The sequence below is a fragment of the Ursus maritimus genome, unplaced genomic scaffold (assembly GCF_017311325.1).
Source record: "Ursus maritimus isolate PB19 unplaced genomic scaffold, ASM1731132v1 scaffold_17, whole genome shotgun sequence".
Classification (NCBI taxonomy): Eukaryota; Metazoa; Chordata; class Mammalia; order Carnivora; family Ursidae; genus Ursus; species Ursus maritimus.
Window position 1 is genome coordinate 34,153,083 of NW_024424119.1, and position 18,435 is coordinate 34,171,517.

General features: G+C 38.5%; 1 protein-coding gene across 2 annotated transcripts in view; it reads left to right on the forward strand.

Annotated features, from left to right (window-relative positions):
• Nucleotides 1-9,199: 9,199 nt before the first annotated feature.
• Nucleotides 9,200-18,435, forward strand: part of FKTN (fukutin) — a 77,143-nt gene continuing 67,907 nt past the window's right edge. For both annotated transcript variants that reach the window (XM_008707910.2, XM_008707918.2), the window contains exons 1-2: nt 9,200-9,637; nt 12,337-12,524. In XM_008707910.2, coding sequence (XP_008706132.1) covers nt 12,420-12,524 — 105 coding nt within the window. In that variant the 5' untranslated portion in view covers nt 9,200-9,637; nt 12,337-12,419. The remainder of the gene's footprint in view (nt 9,638-12,336; nt 12,525-18,435) is intronic.

The window sequence follows — 18,435 nt, forward strand, 5'->3', positions numbered from 1 at the left end:
AAAAAACTACCTGAAATTCACATTTTTAACTGGCATCCTATATTTTATCTGGCAAATTCACACTCTTTAAAAAACACAGCTCAGCTGGTGCCTCTCCAATTCTTGCTCCACTTCCTAAAATCTCATGTCGCCTCAGTGCGCTACAGCAGGTGTTACGTAGGCAAGTGATGAAAGGGCTTTGGCTACGTGGCCTGATACCAAAAGCTAGGAAATCGTGAGGTATCAGTAAACTTCGGACAGTGAAGAAGTGGCAGGAACCGAGGACATGCAGAGGTCCGCAGCAGTACAACGCGATCGTCTCCGACAGCCACCAGAATAGCCACGGCTCTGCACTTGACGGCACCTTTTGCAGCAGATGTTGTGAATGCCGTAAAGCGGGGTTGCTGCCGCTGTTGGGTGAGGTAAGGTGTAGAAGACGCCGCTTGGTCGCGGGGGAGGGGAGGGTGCCTTCAGACAGGTATCGCGGGTGGCTCGAGTGCCCTCACCGGGCATCCCCCAGCATTCTGGGCACCTACTTCCCCCGCCCCCCAGCGGCCGAGGCGGGCCACAGGCTGAGCGCGCTCCGGGAGGAGGGAGGCACTCAGTGAGTCAGTTCACCACTAGGGCAGTCCTTCCCACGCTCCTGGGCGCGTCAGCAAGTAAAATCCGCATCCTGAGACAGGTTTAGTTTTGGAGGGTGATCGAGACCCTCGTAGGACTTTGCTTGGGGTAGTGACGTTTGAGCAGGGTCGTGAGAGCTATCGCAGGATTCGGGAGAGGACAGGCACTGGGGGTTGGGGGCGGAGAGCGCTGCAGGTTGTGGGACCAATGTGTGTAAGAGTGCAGAAGCATGAAAGGTTTGGGCAGCACCGCGTGCATATTAGGATAATGGCTGGAGAAATGGGTGCAGGGAAGGGAAGGCTAGGAATGTGGCTGCAGCTGACGTTGGGTCTCAACCGGGAGGGATCTTGATGCTCTGTGAGTGTGGAGTTCTTCCACGGGCTGTGGGGAGCTACAACAGTTTTATAGAGAGGGATAATTTAATTAACCATCTCTCATTCTGATGCTTTCCCCGTGGGTTCAACTTTTAGTTTATTTGGAGGCATATTTACTGAAGCAACCCCTTTTTGTGCTTCATAATGGATGGACGCTGCTAGCTATGCTAAAGTTTCATATGGCTTTGATGTCTGCCTTTTGTTTGCACTGACAGTTGGGGGATGTCGGGAAAGACTGGATATGTGTAGAGGTGGTTGTGAATAGGAGTGAGGAGAACTGAGTTCAGAATTCATCACCATCAATTTTTCAGGTAACATGAGGCAAGTCACTTCTCTCAGGGCTTTGGTTTTCTCAGATATAAAAAGAGGACCTATCCGATGTCAAGTTCTTTCTACTTTTGAAGATAGCAGGTTTCCAAAGAATAAAGGTCAGCTTATGAACAGCTATCAAAATGAGCGTTGGAGCAGTGCATTAAGAATTGGGAAAAGAGGGAGGCCTAGTGGAAAGGGCTGGGATACTCTGGGAATGGGTAGGGTTTGAATCATCTCTGTTGAGCATCTTGGATAAAGATAGAAAAGGCAGGAAGAGGCATTCATATTAAATTAAATTATTTAAAAGGGTGTGAGGGTTAGAGGGGGAGGGAAACAGAATCTGAAGCAGACTCTGCACTGAGGTGGAGTCTGTGGAGGGGCTCGGGGCTTGATCTCAGGACCTGAGATCATGACCTGAGCCCAAACCAAGAGTGGGACATTTAACTGACCGAGACACCCAGGTGCCCTGAGGCATTTGTATTTTAGAGTCTGTTTGTGGCAGTAGGTTTCAAGGGCATAGAGGACCTGGGAAGGATGGTACTGGGTATCCAAGGAACTCCAAGTGGAAAGAAAGTGCAGTGTGTTTGAAAAGGAAGAAAAGGAATAAGAGAAATGCCAGCAATATACAGGACTTGATTTCTTGGATCTAGGTGATTGATATTTAGAACCTGGGTTTTGAAAAAGTGAATTTAAGTGCTTTGGACAAAAATGAGCGTTTTATCAGAATTCCAGCATGCAATAATGTATTGGCAGTACGGTGATTCAGACTGTAGCTGTGGATGTTGCCAATAAGTAGCCTCTTGGACTGTCATTTAATTCTTCTAGAACTTATTCTCTGTAAATTGATATTGTTGGACAAGGTGGTCTCTCTCTCCTAAAACCTGTAAAACATGAGTCTTAAGAATGGAGAGCAACCTTCTGAAATGGGGGAGGGGATAGTTGATGAAGAGTAAAATTGTTAATTTTGAACATACTGAATTTGAGGTGTTGGAAATAGAGTTGGAAATATAGGCAGATGGAGTTCATAGCCTGGAACTTAAATAGTAAGTTTTCTCTCAGAGGTGGTTGTTAAAAATCTTGAAATAAGTTTGTTTTGAGGGATAGATTCTAGAGTAACTAGAGGATGTGTCCATGGATGGGAGGCTAGAAAAATGACTGAAGGAGACGAATGGCTCTCAGAGCAATGAACAAGGGACTCGTTTTAAAAAAGATTACGTGTAGTCATAGTAGATTGTTGAGGCCAACATTGTTATTAAAATACTGTAACAGCATTTGCAGCCAATATTAAGCACCCATTTCTAGGAACTCTGGCAGAAAACAACTCAAATGAATATAATCTCCAGTGTCTTTCTAATTGTCTACTCAAAAATAATATCATTTATATATTTATTTATTCAACAAATATTTATGTGTGTCAGGCACTGCTGGGTGCTATTATTCCTGCATGTAGGGGAACAAGTAGATGTTGTTCCTATTATTCCTGCACGTAGGGGCCTTAACTTCTAGGTCAGTGCTTTTCAAATTTTAACATACATAGAAATCACCTGAGGGTCTTGTTAAAATGTAGATTCTAAATCAGTAGGTCTGTAGTAGGACCTCTATGTTTGTATTTTTGACAGACTCCAACATGCTGCTGATGTTGCTGGTTTGAGGACTGTGCTTTTAAGTAGCAAAGATCTAGATCCTGTCTAGCAATTGTAGCAGTTATTAAACCACTACTACTACCCATCATCTGTTTTTATTAATAATTTCATTGCCTTTATGAAAATAATGTATGATAATTATAACAATATTGGGACAGTATAGAAAAGCATAAAGAATGATGTAAAATATCACCCATTTCCCCCACCTAGACATTATTGATATTTTGGTGAATATCCATCCAGATCGTATATGTGTGCATATGTTCACACTTTATATATTGTCTTAAGTACTTGATACATTTCGAGCCCTGTGTTTGAGTCTTATTAGCTATATAATTTTACTAAGCTCAGTACCCACACATTAACCAAGCAGTTAAGTACTTGCATTCTTGAGGGGAAGACTCTACTCACTTAATTTAACACCATTCTGTTACTCAAAAAATGGGAAGGTATTAACATAATTAAAGCTTATAACATGTGTGAGCTGTAGTAAATGAGTACTTGTTAATTGTCTCAGAATGAAAGAAGCCTTTTAAAAGTTTTGTTAAAAACTTTTTATATTTGAAAATCAATTGATGTTCACATAGGATAAACAGAAAAAAATACCTTCACTCCACCCAACCCAAACACAACCACTCTTCTTACCCTGCAGTGTATGCTAACTAAGGTAGCTCTTAAATGACCTCAAGAAATAGATTATGTAAATAATGGTTGGGTCAAAAGAAATCCGTGGTTCCTCAAGTTTCTGCGGCCTTTGAAATAACCATAATCTTTTGTTTATGCCCTTATAGTCTTGTGACAGGGAACTGCTAGCAGCTTGCCCAGTGTCTAGTACATAGGGCTCAGCAATATTTGTGAAGTTAATGGAAGAATGAATGAACGAGGTAGCAAACCAAACTGACCTGTGTGACATAAACTCTGGCTTTCACTCTTCATCTGTACTTGCTTGCATTCACCACTCATCTCACATTCTTTTGTACTCTTCTGGCCACACAGAACTCTTCTCTTCTGTAAAAAGTTGCTCTTTAAATCTATGTTTGTGCTTAAATTCTACTGTGGAAGAATTTGAAAGGCAGAATACTGTGGGATAAACATGAATGATAGCCTTCTGTCTCTAGGAACTGTAATTTAAGACTGACTGCAAAAATAGTACAGATATGCAGTGGTGTGGGAATATAAGAGAGGGGGACTTTAATTGTCTGAGAGCAGAGGGAATTATTTGTAGACCTTTAAGATGACTGTTATTAATTATTGCTAGCATTACTGTATACTCTGACATTCTAGGTGCTATTCAGTGCTTTACATGAATTAATTTGTTCAATCCTCAGAACAGCCTTTTGAGTCAAGTGCAATTTATAGATCCACTCTAAAGATGGGGGCGCAAAGACATAAGTAACCTGCCCAAAGTCCTACAGGTTGCAAGTGGCAGAGCAGGATTTGAAGACCGCAGTCTGTCTTTGGAGCTTATACTCTTTAACTACTCAGTAGGCAGTGAGGGGGCAGAGAGGTGGGAAGAGAAAGCCTTGTAGATAGAAGGAATAGCATAGGCGAAGGCGCCTAGGTGAGATGGTACTGTCTCAGCGGATTCATACAAAAGAATAGTACAAAATCAGCCATCGAAGGTCTTAAAGCAGAGGAAGTGACACAAAGAGGTACATTAGAAATAATTTGACTTTGATCCCTAAGATGGGTATTTTGAGGAAAGCCTGGTAGTAGGATATTCAGGTAGGAGGCTTTATATCTAGACAGAGGTAATACGGCCTTTAAAATAGGCTAACTGTATGCAGATGGAAAAGAAATGACAGCTTTTAGAGGCACTGAGAAGGATACACAGTTTGTTGACTCATTAGATATAGAGTTAGAACAGCAAAAAAATATTTTGTTTTGAACAAAAGTAATTGAGAATATAGGGATACTACTAACAGAAGAGATAGTCAAGTCATGGGAGAAATCTGGTGTGAAGGCGGACAGTGATTCATTTTAGGTGCTAGTAGAGTGTTCAAGAAGACATATTCAGCAGTCAGCTGGAATATTTATAAGTTGTACTTAGCCAGTAGATTATGGGAACTATCCCTAATAAAATGATTAAGAGCAAGAGAATGTAAAGAGAACTTCCATCTGAATTTTATAGCCAGCAGAGAATCGTAGGCATATTAGACAACGCCACTTCCTTCACCTTTTTACTTTGCCCTTGTAATATCAATCCCCTCCTATTTTCACTTCCTTTCTTAGCTAGACTTTCTTATCTAGGTTTATCATTTCAGACACTCTTTGCAGAACCTTACCATTCCCTAGTCATTTAGAAGGGAGTCACTATATATTTATATATCCGGAGCATCAGATAGACCAGTTTTGTTTTGTTTTGTTTTGTTTTTTATACCAGGTGTCAGCACGTTGAGTAGAGGTTATATTGCAAAGAGTTAAGAAGTAAATGAGTGGTAAGCAGATAAAGAGAATTCTTCACCCCGTGCAGCCTAACCTTAGCTCCCACCCTACTGATAGCTCTCAAGAAGTTGGCCGTGAGGGGCGCCTGGGTGGCTCAGTCATTAAGTGTCTGCCTTTAGCTCAGGGCGTGATCCCAGCGTTCTGGGATCGAGCCCCACATCAGGCTCCTTTGCTGGGAGCCCGCTTCTTCCTCTCCCACTCCCCCTGCTTGTGTTCCCTCTCTCGCTGGCTGTCTCTCTCTCTGTCAAATAAACAAATAAAATCTTTAAAAAAAAAAAAAAAGAAGAAGAAGTTAGCCGTGAAAGAAAAGGAAATGAACAACATGAAAGACCGACAGTATTTAGGGAAAATGGGTAGCATCTATTGCTACTGGGCCTTTTTTTGATTATAGCAGCTGGAAATGTTGATTTTTTTCATGTCTTAACCTTGAATACATTTGCAGAAGCATTTTCTCTTTGTGCTTTCTAAAACGCTGCCTCATCTCTGTAATCGTGCCTTTGCCTAATTACACGACCCTCTTTGTAGGTTAGCCTCCTGTTTTACTTTGTAGTGCAAACCATATTTGAATCTCAGTTCTGTCTGATTCATACCACCCATGTCTCCCTCTCCTTTCTCTCATGTCCCTGAATAAGTTGGGACCTAGCAGCATTGAGGGGAACAGGCTAGCACACATCATCTATTAACCTAAATTAGGTGTCAGGGCTGACATTTCTTGTCGGAGGGCCTCTGATGTCAAGAGAGATGATCCAGTAAGGCAGGAGTAGGGAAAAATGGAATAAAAAAGTCAGGCAGTTAGACGTTCTTTCAGACAGATCCTTACCCAGATGATTCTCAAAGGAGTGGTGGTGGTCATAGGATGTCAGTTAGGCAGGTGTCAAAGTCTTTCATTGCTATTACCTGCAAAGATCAAGTAATGTAAAACAGGCAAATGGGAAGCCGAAAGAACATGAAATGCTGCTCTTTGCTGTAGAGAGAGCCTGAGCACTTGTCTTGAACTTCCCATCCTGTACATTTTCCCTTCACATTTGTGTATGGCTTTGATCTACCACCAGTTTTTTTCAAACTTTCTCATGTCTTGACACATAGTGAAATTGATAATAAAGGATATAAGAATGTGTTCATTCTTGGCTGGAGGTGACCAGTCTTAGGCTCTGGCTACCCCAGGCCCAAAGACTGAGAGGATTGATAGCTCTGACACACATAACCCATTAAAGATTCAGTTGAGAAGCAGATCTACCCAATCCTTTCTTCATTGCCAATTCTTAGTTTATGGCACTGGTGATGGCAGGCCATCTGAGACACATTCTGTGCTATAATATACCATACTTATTTTAATCTCATATTTGCATTAGAACTTGAAGATACTTGAATTACTTAAACCTCCTAACTCCCCTTAGTGTCTGCATTATATATTTTTCTGAAAACATTTGGTGTCTTTTTTTCCTTTATTTCCCCCTCATTTTAATTTATTATCTCTGCAATACTCATTTTCATTAGACATGATATACTGTCTTCTTTAGGAAGCTTTCCCTAAGTATAAGTAAAAAAATACATTACCTATCCTCCCCAGAACTTTTATTATGATAGGTAAGATGTCACATATAAAAAGAAACGTATACACAAAGAATATTTTTATTTTGCTTCTATGCCATATTTCTCCATATGTTATTTTTAAATGTTTCTTGTTCAGGAGTTGGAACAAAGTATGGGCTTTAAATTCTAAAAACAAAAATCACTCTTCATATTTCATATTTTGCTTTAACATAAAAGTTCCTGCAGGACAGAGAACATTTTAAAATAGAAACTTTAAAAAATAATTTTGTGTACTCTTGAGCATTGTGCAATGTACTTGAGTATACTTAGCATACATTTTATTTCTTTATGTTAATTCAGCCAGTTGTAGGCTGGTAGGGGGCATGATTCATATCTATTAATAAGTATAATTCAAAACGGAAGGTAGTAAAAGCCTCTCCTTGTGCTCTCATAGTAACTTGTGTCTACTCGTTCATAGCAGTTACACTGTTTACATTGCCTCCATATTTGCCTCTGATAGAGTCTATCACAAACTAGATGTGGGGGTGATAAGGAATGGGGTCTGTACATTTTGCTAAAAACTTCCCATGCTATTCTTTAGGTACATCACACCTTCCATCACCATCAACATCACCATTCTTCTTTTGAAAACTTCTACTCATCTCTAAATTCTTAGAAAATAGGAAACTGTATCTTATGTATCATTTTATCTCCAGTGCTTAGCTTTTTGTGGCATCTGTGCTTGTACAGTAGGCAGTAAATGTTCCCAGCAGGAAGGTAAAACTAGGAGTTTAGAGATAGGAGAGATTAATTTTGACTCGGAAGAGCACAAAAGACTGTATACGAGGGTTACTTGAGAGGAGTTATGAAAAGAGGTGTAGCTAGTTTTATGGAAATGGATGAGGGCATTTCACACAAGAGGGAGTGAGCAAAAGCAGAGGCAGGAAAGTGTGATATGTATTCCAGGAATTCTTAGGCAAAAATTTCAGTTTGTGACATGGGAGAACCCTGCAGAATTTGCTTGTGTTCAGTCTGATTATGAATACTCTTCTGTGGAATTGGAACTTTGTTTGTAGGTGGTAGAAAGTCATGGAAAAATTTTTATTGTGGCATGACTTGATTCATCTCTCAGCAGCTTGGTACGTCTGTTGCTGTGTAGGTGAGATTATGGGTAGGTAGAAAGTGGAGACTGGGGCTTTAGTTAAAATTAGGACATTAGGTACAATTAGAGTCTAAATTAGAATGACAGTGAAGAAAGAAGCAGGAGTTGATGCCAGAGATATTTTAGAGTAAAATCAATAAGCCTTGGCCTCTCTTTTTTTAAGTATCACATTTTTTCATTTTAAAGTGGTAACTACATTCCTAATAAACAGACCGTGCTAGCAAAAAAGGAATGTTTTGAGAGGTGAATACTCCTCCTTTGCAATTGAATTGCCTTGGCATTTATAGAAAATAATGAAATAACATTAATTGGATATCATCTTGATAATAACAGTAGAGTTAAGTGATTGATGATACGTGTTAGAGGTTTATTTTATGTTAAGAATTCATTGTAGATTAGAGACATGTCCAAAAAGAGAACAAGACAATAATTTGAACCTTATGTTTCTGTAGTAGTGTATATAGGTCTTTTATGCTAGCTATTTATTTATTTATTTATTTATTTATTTATTTATTTATTTTTTAAAGATTTTATTTATTTATTTGACAGAGAGACAGCCAGCGAGAGAGGGAACACAAGCAGGGGGAGTGGGAGAGGAAGAAGCAGGCTCATAGTGGAGGAGCCTGATGTGGGGCTCAATCCCATAACGCTGGGATCACGCCCTGAGCCGAAGGCAGACGCTTAACGACTGTGCCACCCAGGCGCCCGTATGCTTTCTATTTATTAATTCAGGCATAGAAGAGGCTCAGTTATGGCACACTCTGAATGCCACTTTAGAAAATTACATAGGAATCAATATACAATATGTTGATGTACTATTTAATGTAACTACAAGAAACTGAGCTGAAATATTGAAAATGAAGGATATTCTCCTTGTTATCTTGTGAGCTACCCTTGTCAGCATATTTGTTTTATTTTAGCAGATTTTAGCTGACAGCAAAAACTAATGTCATCATCAGTGTTATTTTATGTATGTTGCTAGTTTTTACAATTTGAGGAAACAGAACATGATCGTGATTTATTCAGTTGTTTTTGCTCTATACATTATCTGTAAATCAAATGAATTATTCATATTACTGTTTGGTATCATTTTTCTTAAGTAGTTTGTTGACTTTATATAATGTGTTTGCTTCATGTAGGCTTCAGCTCTGGAAGCTCATTTGTGTTGTTTTAAAACTCTAAACCAAGAACTTTTGATTTTTAAAATGGCAAAGTAGAGACATTCGTACCCTCTTTTATCTGAAATTAGCCTGAAACAACAAGGAGAGTGAGAGACAGAGATTACATCTTTGATGAGACCAGAAATCCTATAACCCCAAACCAAAATCTTTGAGAAATGGTTGTCAGATGTAAGCAGGAAGAGATTAAAAGAGGATGCTAGTAGGAAGAGATCTCAGAGCTTGCAGAGCAACGTGAGAAAGATCTTCTGCCTACAGTGGGATCAGGATGTATAGGAAGGCAGTAGGAGCGTCCTTGGATTGTTTGGCTGCATGAACTAGCAGGAAGGGAAGAGAAAATGAGAAAACACACAGATACACCATCTTTGCAGAACACACTTTCTTGGTGAGGTAAGAAGTCATGGCTAAACAACTTTCTCTCATTGTTCTCAGACACGTTCTCTTTGTATCTCTTTCACACACACACGTACAAAACACTGTGTCATAAAATGCTTTGTTGTACATCGGCGACTACCTTCTAGTTTAGAACCAAGCCTGCTTCTTCCTTCCACAGTCCTCTTGCAAATAAATGATCCTAATAGAGTTCACATCATTCACAGGTAAATAATAAAAAGGAAACAAGAACAGTATCTACACAAAAATGCTGCAAGAAAAAAAGAAGAAAGAAACTGGGAAAAACAAGTGACAAAGAACCCATGGGAAAACTGTTTTGGCCTAACAAATTTAATGAAACAATCACTTCTCTAAAATAATAGACAAAGTTTATTGGCCACGGAGAAATAGTAAGACAACAGGATTCTGGCAGAGCTCAAGAAAGAAAAGGAAGAAAAATAAAATCAGAGAAATAGATGGCCATATTGGAAGCAAAAGGGAGAATTAACATTGTTGAAAAGTCAGTAAAGGGCGTGACTACAGGCTTTTCAAAGTTGAACAAAGTGAAATGTGAATGAAAAGAGATGAAACAAATCTGCTGTGAAACAAATCAGTTGTGTTCTGGAAATAGAGAATTCAACATTAGAACAGAAAAATATTCAAACATATAACTTAAGAAACTTCCCACTAAAGAAATCTTAGTTCTAGAGATTGAAAGGGCATGTAATAAAGAAAAATTAGTATGCATGAACCCTTGAACAGTGTGGGGATTAGGGACACCGACCCCCCCCCATGCAGTTGAAAATCTGTGTGTTAACTTTTGACTCCCCAGAATCTTAACTACTAATAGCCTACGGTTGACCAGAAGCCTTATTAATAACATAGACAGTTGATTAACATATTTTGTATGTTATATATATTATATACTGTATTTTTACAATAAAGTAAGCTAGAGAAAAATGTTATTAAGAAAATCATAGGGAAGAGAAAATACATTTACAGTACTGTACTGTAAAAAATCCATGTATAAGTGGATCCATGTAATTCAAACCCATGTTGTTCAAGGGTCAGCTATACAGTCATCAACGTTGTTATGTAACCTAGTTTTTTTAAAAATTGGATTTCATAGGTAAGAAGTGCATTCTCTGTTCACCCCATTAAAATTTACCTGTAGGGGTGTCCTGGGGGAAGGATCAGATATTGTCAAGGAGATATTTAGCATTATAGAACAGTGGTACAAAGCCTACAAGTCATCAGGGGAAAGAAAGTATGATCTCAGCCCAACTATCAGTTGACAAGTGTATTTGAACAATGTAAGAACTCAAGGTAGGGGCTCCTGGGTGGCTCAGGGCGTGATCCCGGCGTTCTGGGATCAAGCCCCACATCAGGCTCCTCCACTGGGAGCCTGCTTCTTCCTCTCCCATGCCCCCTGCTTGTGTTCCCTCTCTCGCTGGCTGTCTCTCTGTCTGTCAAATAAATAAAATCTTAAAAAAAAAAAAAAAAAGAACTCAAGGTAAATAATATCTATAAGTTTTTTGATAAACTATAGGAAGATGAATATCAGCTATCCAGTAGATGAATGGAGCTGATTCAGCAGAAGGATTGGTAGGGAAGATAGGATGAACAAGAACAAATTAACTGTGAGATTTGGGGTTTTTTCGTTTTTTTTTAAAGATTTTAATTTATTTATTTGACAGAGAGAGAGACAGCCAGAAAGAGAGGGAACACAAGCAGGGGAAGTGGGAGAGGAAGAAGCAGGCTCCCAGCGGAGAAGCCTGATGCGGGACTCGATCCCAGAAAGCCGGGATCACGCCCTGAGCCGAAGGCAGACGCTTTACCGCTGTGCCACCCAGGTGCCCCTAACTGTGAGATTTGTGGTAACAATATGATAGAACTGTAATGAGGTAGAAATAACTAATAAAGTCAAGATTGAAGGAGGAGAAAAAGCAGGAGGGTAAGTATAAATTTGCTGATTTCCTCTTATTTTTCAGCTGGAGAACAAAGGACAAAAAGTTTAGACATCAAGTAATGAGGTGTTAGTATATTTAAAGGAATAAAGGTGAACACTTGAAGAATTAAGTGCAATATGTTTAACCAAAATCAAATAGTACAGAGGAGGTACAAAGAAGTAGAACTGTATTGAGTTTCTTATCCTAAATAATCAGATGCAACCAAAGATGAAAGAACAAAACTTTTTATCTTTATACTTTATTTACATTTGCAAAAAACTGAAAACATATATGGGATATTTATAAAAACTGACCATATCCTAGGTCACAAAAAACAACAAAAAGCTATCATACAGATGATATTTCTTGACCAAAAATTTTCTGTTTCTTCTATGAGAGTGGTTCTTAATATGGTCAGCAGCATCAGCATGGCCTGGCAACATGTCAGAAATGCAAATTCAGAAGCCCCATACCAGATCTACTGAATCAGAAACTGTAGGAGAAGCCCCCAAATCTCTTGGTCTGGTTTTACAAATATCCTGTTTGTTTGTTATTTGCAGTTATTATTTGTAGAATGCCATGATAAGTATTTTTGTTCTTTCATGTTTTGTCTCATATCTGATTATTTATTTAGGAAAGGAAATTAGCAAATCAAAGAATGTTCAGTAGAACTTTAGGTAACTTTTTCTTTGTTGTGGTGCTGGTTATTAGAGGTGAAAAATTAAAAGTACGTTTTTGTTTCTTTAGAAATATCTTTTTTGTTTACAGAAAACAAGATTATCTTCTTATCTAAAGAAGATGAAACCAACCGGGTTACTCTCAAAAGACAACCAAGTGAGCACTGCAGACTAATGAGTAGAATCAATAAGAACGTGATTTTGGCGCTTTTAACTTTGACAAGTTCTGCATTTCTGCTGTTTCAGTTGTACTACTACAAGCACTATTTATCAGCAAAGGTAATTTTTTTCTCTTTTCTCATCATTAGGCTTCATTTTAACTGTGTATTTTTCTAACATTCTTCCCTATTTCAGTACATAAAATTAATCTCAGTTTTTCACATTCTTGCAGAAATAGTTCTTACTGAGATTCTCATCTTTGTGAAGTATGGCAAGCAATTCAACATTGTAGTTAAATGTTGTTATAACACAGTAATCAAAGGTGCCAAGTTTCAGTAATGTTTAATCTATTGAAATTTTTTCTGATACAGTTATATAAAATTATTACTCTTACAAACATATTATCCCTCACTGGAAAGAACTGAGTAATAAATAATTTTGATAAAATACCAAAATTCATTTATTTCACTATGATATACTTCTCCCTCCCACTCTAGGGGACGATACTTCTCTGCCCTAGTTGACCCTGACCATGAGACTTACTTTGGCTGGTGGAATGTTATAGACATATGCAGAAATTTCAAAGGGCCTGTTATGATATGACTTGCCCTTTGTGCAACCCTGACCTATCAGGAGAAGAATGTGCCCTGGGTAGATTCTGCCCCTCCAGTCTGGGCCCTGGATGGGATGTATGAAGCAGACCAAAGCATAGCTGCCTGGCTGACCTGTGGATCTGACAGAGAAAATAAATGCATATTAGCCTTTAAGACTGGGGCAAGTTTATTATGCAGCATTGTTATGTGGGGTTGCTAGATCTCATTATACAGATGAGAAAACCAAAACTCTAACAGAGATGTTAGATAACTTGCCCATGCAAATCACCCATTTCTAACATGCAGGGCTGACAGTCTGTACTTCGCCCCATTCTTTCCAGGCTAAATTATTTTTTAAAATAATTGACAAGTACCGAGGCTGCCAGCTACCTTGGCTGTTTATCCGGTGAGTGTCTGACAGTAATGGCATCTGTATTAGTTAGAGATGCTTTTGGCTGACCAATGGTAGCTTAAACAAATAGAGGCTTATTTGTTTCTTCTGCCTTTGAGTCCAGAGCTTCTAAAATTCTCTTGACATTTTCCTTGTCTAGACAAGGCTGGAAGAAGAAATAGTGCATTCTAGAAGCCTTCTACTTTTGTGACATTAGCCAGCAGATTTTCAGGTATAAGATAATCTGGGAAAGCAAGGTTTTACTACTAGCGTTGTTGTTGTTATTTAGCTTTTCCAGACTCTGTAATAGAGATTGTAGAGGAGAAGAAGTGTGAGAGTGGGTGTCAGGTCAACTTACACACTGTCTGTCACAGCAGCTAACATCTTTTGCTGTGCTTATAGGCTTGGCACTGTGCTAAGCATTTCACATACATTTAATTCTCATAACAACAAATTGAGTGTATCTTATACTTTCTATTTTCCCAGAGAAAAAACTGGGGTTTGTTGAGATTTATTAATTTGTTCAATGTCACATAATTATCATTTTTTTTTTTGAGAGAGAGAGAGAGAGAGCATGAGCAGGAGGAGGGGCAGAGGGAGAGGGAGAGAGAATCCTCAAGCAGACCCTGCTGAGCACAGAGCCTGATGTGGGACTCGATCCCAGGACCCTGAGATCATGACCTGAGCCAAAACCAAGAGCTAGACGGCCAACTGACTGAGTCATCCCGGCACCCCATGAGCTATTATTTTTATTATTATCTTCAATTTTATAATCAAAAGTAGTATTTGTTATATAGTGTCCATGGCATGCAAACTGCCTTAGTAATAAGTGCCATATTCATTAAGCAAAACTGAACAAAATAAGGAATAAAATTAAATAAAGTTTACTAAACCTGTATTGTACTCGAGTTCTTGTTTTTTTATGTTCACTATTAATAATAGGTAGAAATGATAACATCTAAGTTCTGAAATACCAAAGGTTACTTTTATTTTATTAAAAAAAATGGAAATGATATTAAGCTATTCCTAGTCAAGTAACTTTACATTCTACAAAATGGGATTTTAAACTTTATTAATTCAAAAACTTTTATTTAAAAGTCACCTTTTGCCGGGCATTATGACAGGGTGATAGAAGAAATGAGAAATGGTTTCTTTCTTACATTTATTTATAATTTATTGGGGATGGGTGCTACGGGAAGTATAGATGCTTCTTGTATGTCATTAGTGTGAAGATAAAGTACCATCTGTAAGGAATATAAGTAGTTTATGCCAACAGGAAAAAAATGCTTTGTTTAAAAATAGTAGATGTAGTTAGAGTAATAGATGCTTAAGCTCCCAACATTTTTTTAAAAAGATTTTTTATTTATCTATTTGAGAGAGAGAGAATGAGCAGGGAGTGGGGGAGGAGCAGAGGGAGAGGGAGAAGCAGGCTCCCCACTGAGCAGGGAGCCGATGTGGGTTCGATCCCAGGACCCTGAGATCATGACCTGAGCCGAAGGCAGATGCTTAACCAGCCGAGCCACCCAGGCACCCCTGAAGCTCCCAATTTTTAAAAATATTTTCAGTTTTGTTGAAAATATTTAAACTTTGGCTTTTTACTAAACTTCAAGATCTCACTGAAACTTCAGGGAAGAACAGATGGATCTCGAGTATTCTAGTATAGTTTCTTGTGACATAGGAAGAGAACTCAGAATTTTGTAAACTTTGTTTACTGATTGTATCTGAATTGCATTTCTCATTTGTTCAATATTCTCATTTGTGGGATATTCTTAGATAAAGGAAATTCACACAAATAAAATGATTTCTAGTTCAACTAAATTAGTTTGATTTGTTAGCGGAAGACTACAGAATGGTAGCCGCAATCAGCACTAACTTATAGGTTAGCAGCATCAGCATAAAAACCATGATGTTAGGTCATGTTTGAACTTTAAGGCAATTTAGAAGGACAGTTGAGATTATGTGTTAAAGCTAGGACAAGAATGAAAAGTTGGTTTTATCTGTGATCACAGCCCACTTGTAGTAGTAAATGCCTGCAGCAGTAAGTGTTGAGAAGGACTGCAAAGCTTTTCAGGCTCCTCAGGAGAGAGTACTCTTTTATCATCGGTTAGGGAAGACAGGGTATTGCTGTCTTAGAGTTAAGGAGGCCTACTTTTGACCATTTCTAGGGCCTCACCACAGAATTCCTTTTGGCCCTAGCTGGTTAGACAAGTTTAGCCTTTCTATGATTTCCTAAATGAGGTCTGAATAATCTAGTTAGTTGATAGCATTGAAGAGAAGGAATTAGTGTATTATATCTATTGGGTTGGCTACAACTCCATAGATGAATGGAGTTGACTCTTCAGATTCCAGAGAACAACCCTCTAGATCTTTGAAATACAAACTCTTGTGTGATGGCCTTATGAGCATTTTCTTTGAGCTCCAACTTTCAGGTAATTGGCTCACAGCTTGCATCACAAAAGAAGGGGTGTCTGTAGGACCCCCTGTGTGACTGTGTGATTATAATTCTGTGGGCTCATTCAATCTGTATTTATTGATTGCTTGTCATATATGTGTATATATATATATATATATATATACACACACACACACACACACACACACACACACACGTGGCCACTTTATGTATAAGTTATATATAAGGCCACTTTACAGGAATACAGAGATAAATAGAACACAGATCCTACTCTCAGGGAACTCATAATTTGATATAAGAGACTAACAGCATTAATTCTTGAGTTTGGGACCTAGATAGACCTGAGTTCAAATCCTCATTTGGTTGTTTGGCTTACTGCAAGTCATCTCACTTTTTTGAGCCTCAGTTTCTTTAAATGGGGCTAATAGCAACTTTGCTGGTTGAGATAATGTATGAAGTGCATCTAACTTAGTGTCTGATATATGGTAGATGCTCAGTAGATGGTAGCTGTTAATAGTTTACACATTCTAGTCCTTTTAAGGTTTACATTGCTATTTGATAAATAAAATTATATTTAATTATTACAGACTTCTCATGAGCCTACATTTATCATTTTTTCATAAATGAGTTATCTGGGGCCCAGATATGTTAAGCTTCTTGCTGAAGATTGCCAAGTTCAGGTCCTAAAAGTTATGTCTTCTCTCATAGAGTCTCATATGAATATGTTCAAACAAAATACTATAGCATTGTTAAGATATGAAGTGAGATGGCTTTAAGGTATTATGAATAACAGTAGAAAATGATAAAATATTGCTAACTCAGTGGAGGGAAGACAAAGCCAACCGGACTATGTTTGTATAAAGTATTGGGTAAACCAAACCCTAACGATGTTCTTGACTTAGAACCGTAAGCGACACCAGTGCCTGAAGTATTCAGCTATTCTTATTACCTAGAAAGCCACTTACAGGGTTCTGCGCTAGGATGTCTTTCTTTGCATTATGTGTAGTAACCTCTGTGTGTTTGGTTAGAAGGCCAGGAGGGAGTGGAAAGGGGAGTTTGGATTTAAAGTTTGGCAATAGTCAATTCACAGTGAACAATTTCATATGCCATTATTAGAAATGGAAATTAATCTGGTAGCCATTTAGATCATGTGCAACAAAGGTTTTTGAAATATTTTGAGTTGGTCAGTTGCTTGCTAAAATCATGCAAGAAACATGATTGTAAAAAAATCTTCTTTGACTATTGGCTAATTCTCTTATGCTCTAAAGGGTAATATATGGGTCATTGCTGGAGGAAGAGTATTCTATCTGATAATCTGATCTAGTATGATAAACTGATAAATGCTGTTGTCCCTCTCTTCCTGTCCTTCCCTCTACCCCCATCCCCATCTCCACCATTGTTCAGGAGAAATGTGAAAGAATTTCTTCCATTAGAATTGAGGGATATTTAATAAATACTTCCATGTATTCCCAGACTTCAGACTTCATAGGTTTTCTGGCCAAACATTTTGGCTTATTAATAAACAAAGCTTTCCCACTGTCTCAGATCACATTTATGACTCCTATCCACTAAGAACTTCCGGGACTTAGGAGTAATAAAAGAACAGTACATCTACTGGAAGGAAAGGCACTGAGATATAGAAGGGGAAGGCTGCCTGGAGGGTTGGTGAATTTACCGTGGTTAGTGTTTCTGATTCTTAGGATTGCAAATTTATTTTCTTTTTATTTAAATATTTTATTTATTTATTTGACAGACAGAGAGAGCACAAGCAGGAGGAGCAGGCAGAGGGAGAGGGAGAAGCAGGCCCCCTGCTGAGCAAGTAGCCCAACACAGGACTCCATCCCAAGACCCCAGGATCATGACCTGAGCTGAAGGTAGACGCTTAACTGACTGAGCTATCCAGGGGTCCCAGGATTGCAAATTTATAAATGATTGAAAAAGATGAATTATTAAAGACTTAAAAAATGTTTTTTAAGTCTTACTGTTTGATTCTCTATTAAGAATTCTGGTTTTTGGTTTCTGTAAGAAACTGATTATTGGATACCGTCTTTCAAAAAAATGAAAGGATTTTTCCTTAAATCTTCACCCCCTATATCCCAAATACTTTCTCTTTAATGGCATATCTTAATTTGACTTATTTATCAGTGGGGTTCAGTAGCCACCAGACTTTTTCTACCCTCCTTTTTGGTATCTGATTCCATCTTTCCATTTATTCATTCACTTCACTTAATTTTTACTCTAAATATCCTATAGGAATATCTTTAGGCTTAAAATTAAAAAAAAAAAACCTCCTGATTTTATATAGCATTTCTTTTAGAACGTTCAGCCATTTATTTCTCAAGTGTTCATTGAGCGCTTATTGTGTGCCAAGCACAGTACTAGGCTATGAGACAAAATGTGAGTCAGGTGTAATGCTTGCTGTCTAGGAAGTCACAAATTGGGGAAATTTGGAATTGAAGAGGAGAGGAGTTAAGAACCCTTAGGGGCGCCTGGGTCGCTCAGTCGGTTAGGTGTCTCTCCAACTCTTGATTTCAGCTCGGGTCATGATCTCAGGGTCCTGGGATCAAGCCCTGTCCAGCTCTGCACTCAGCACAGAGTCTGCTTGAGAGTCTCTCTCTTCCTCTCCCTCTGCCT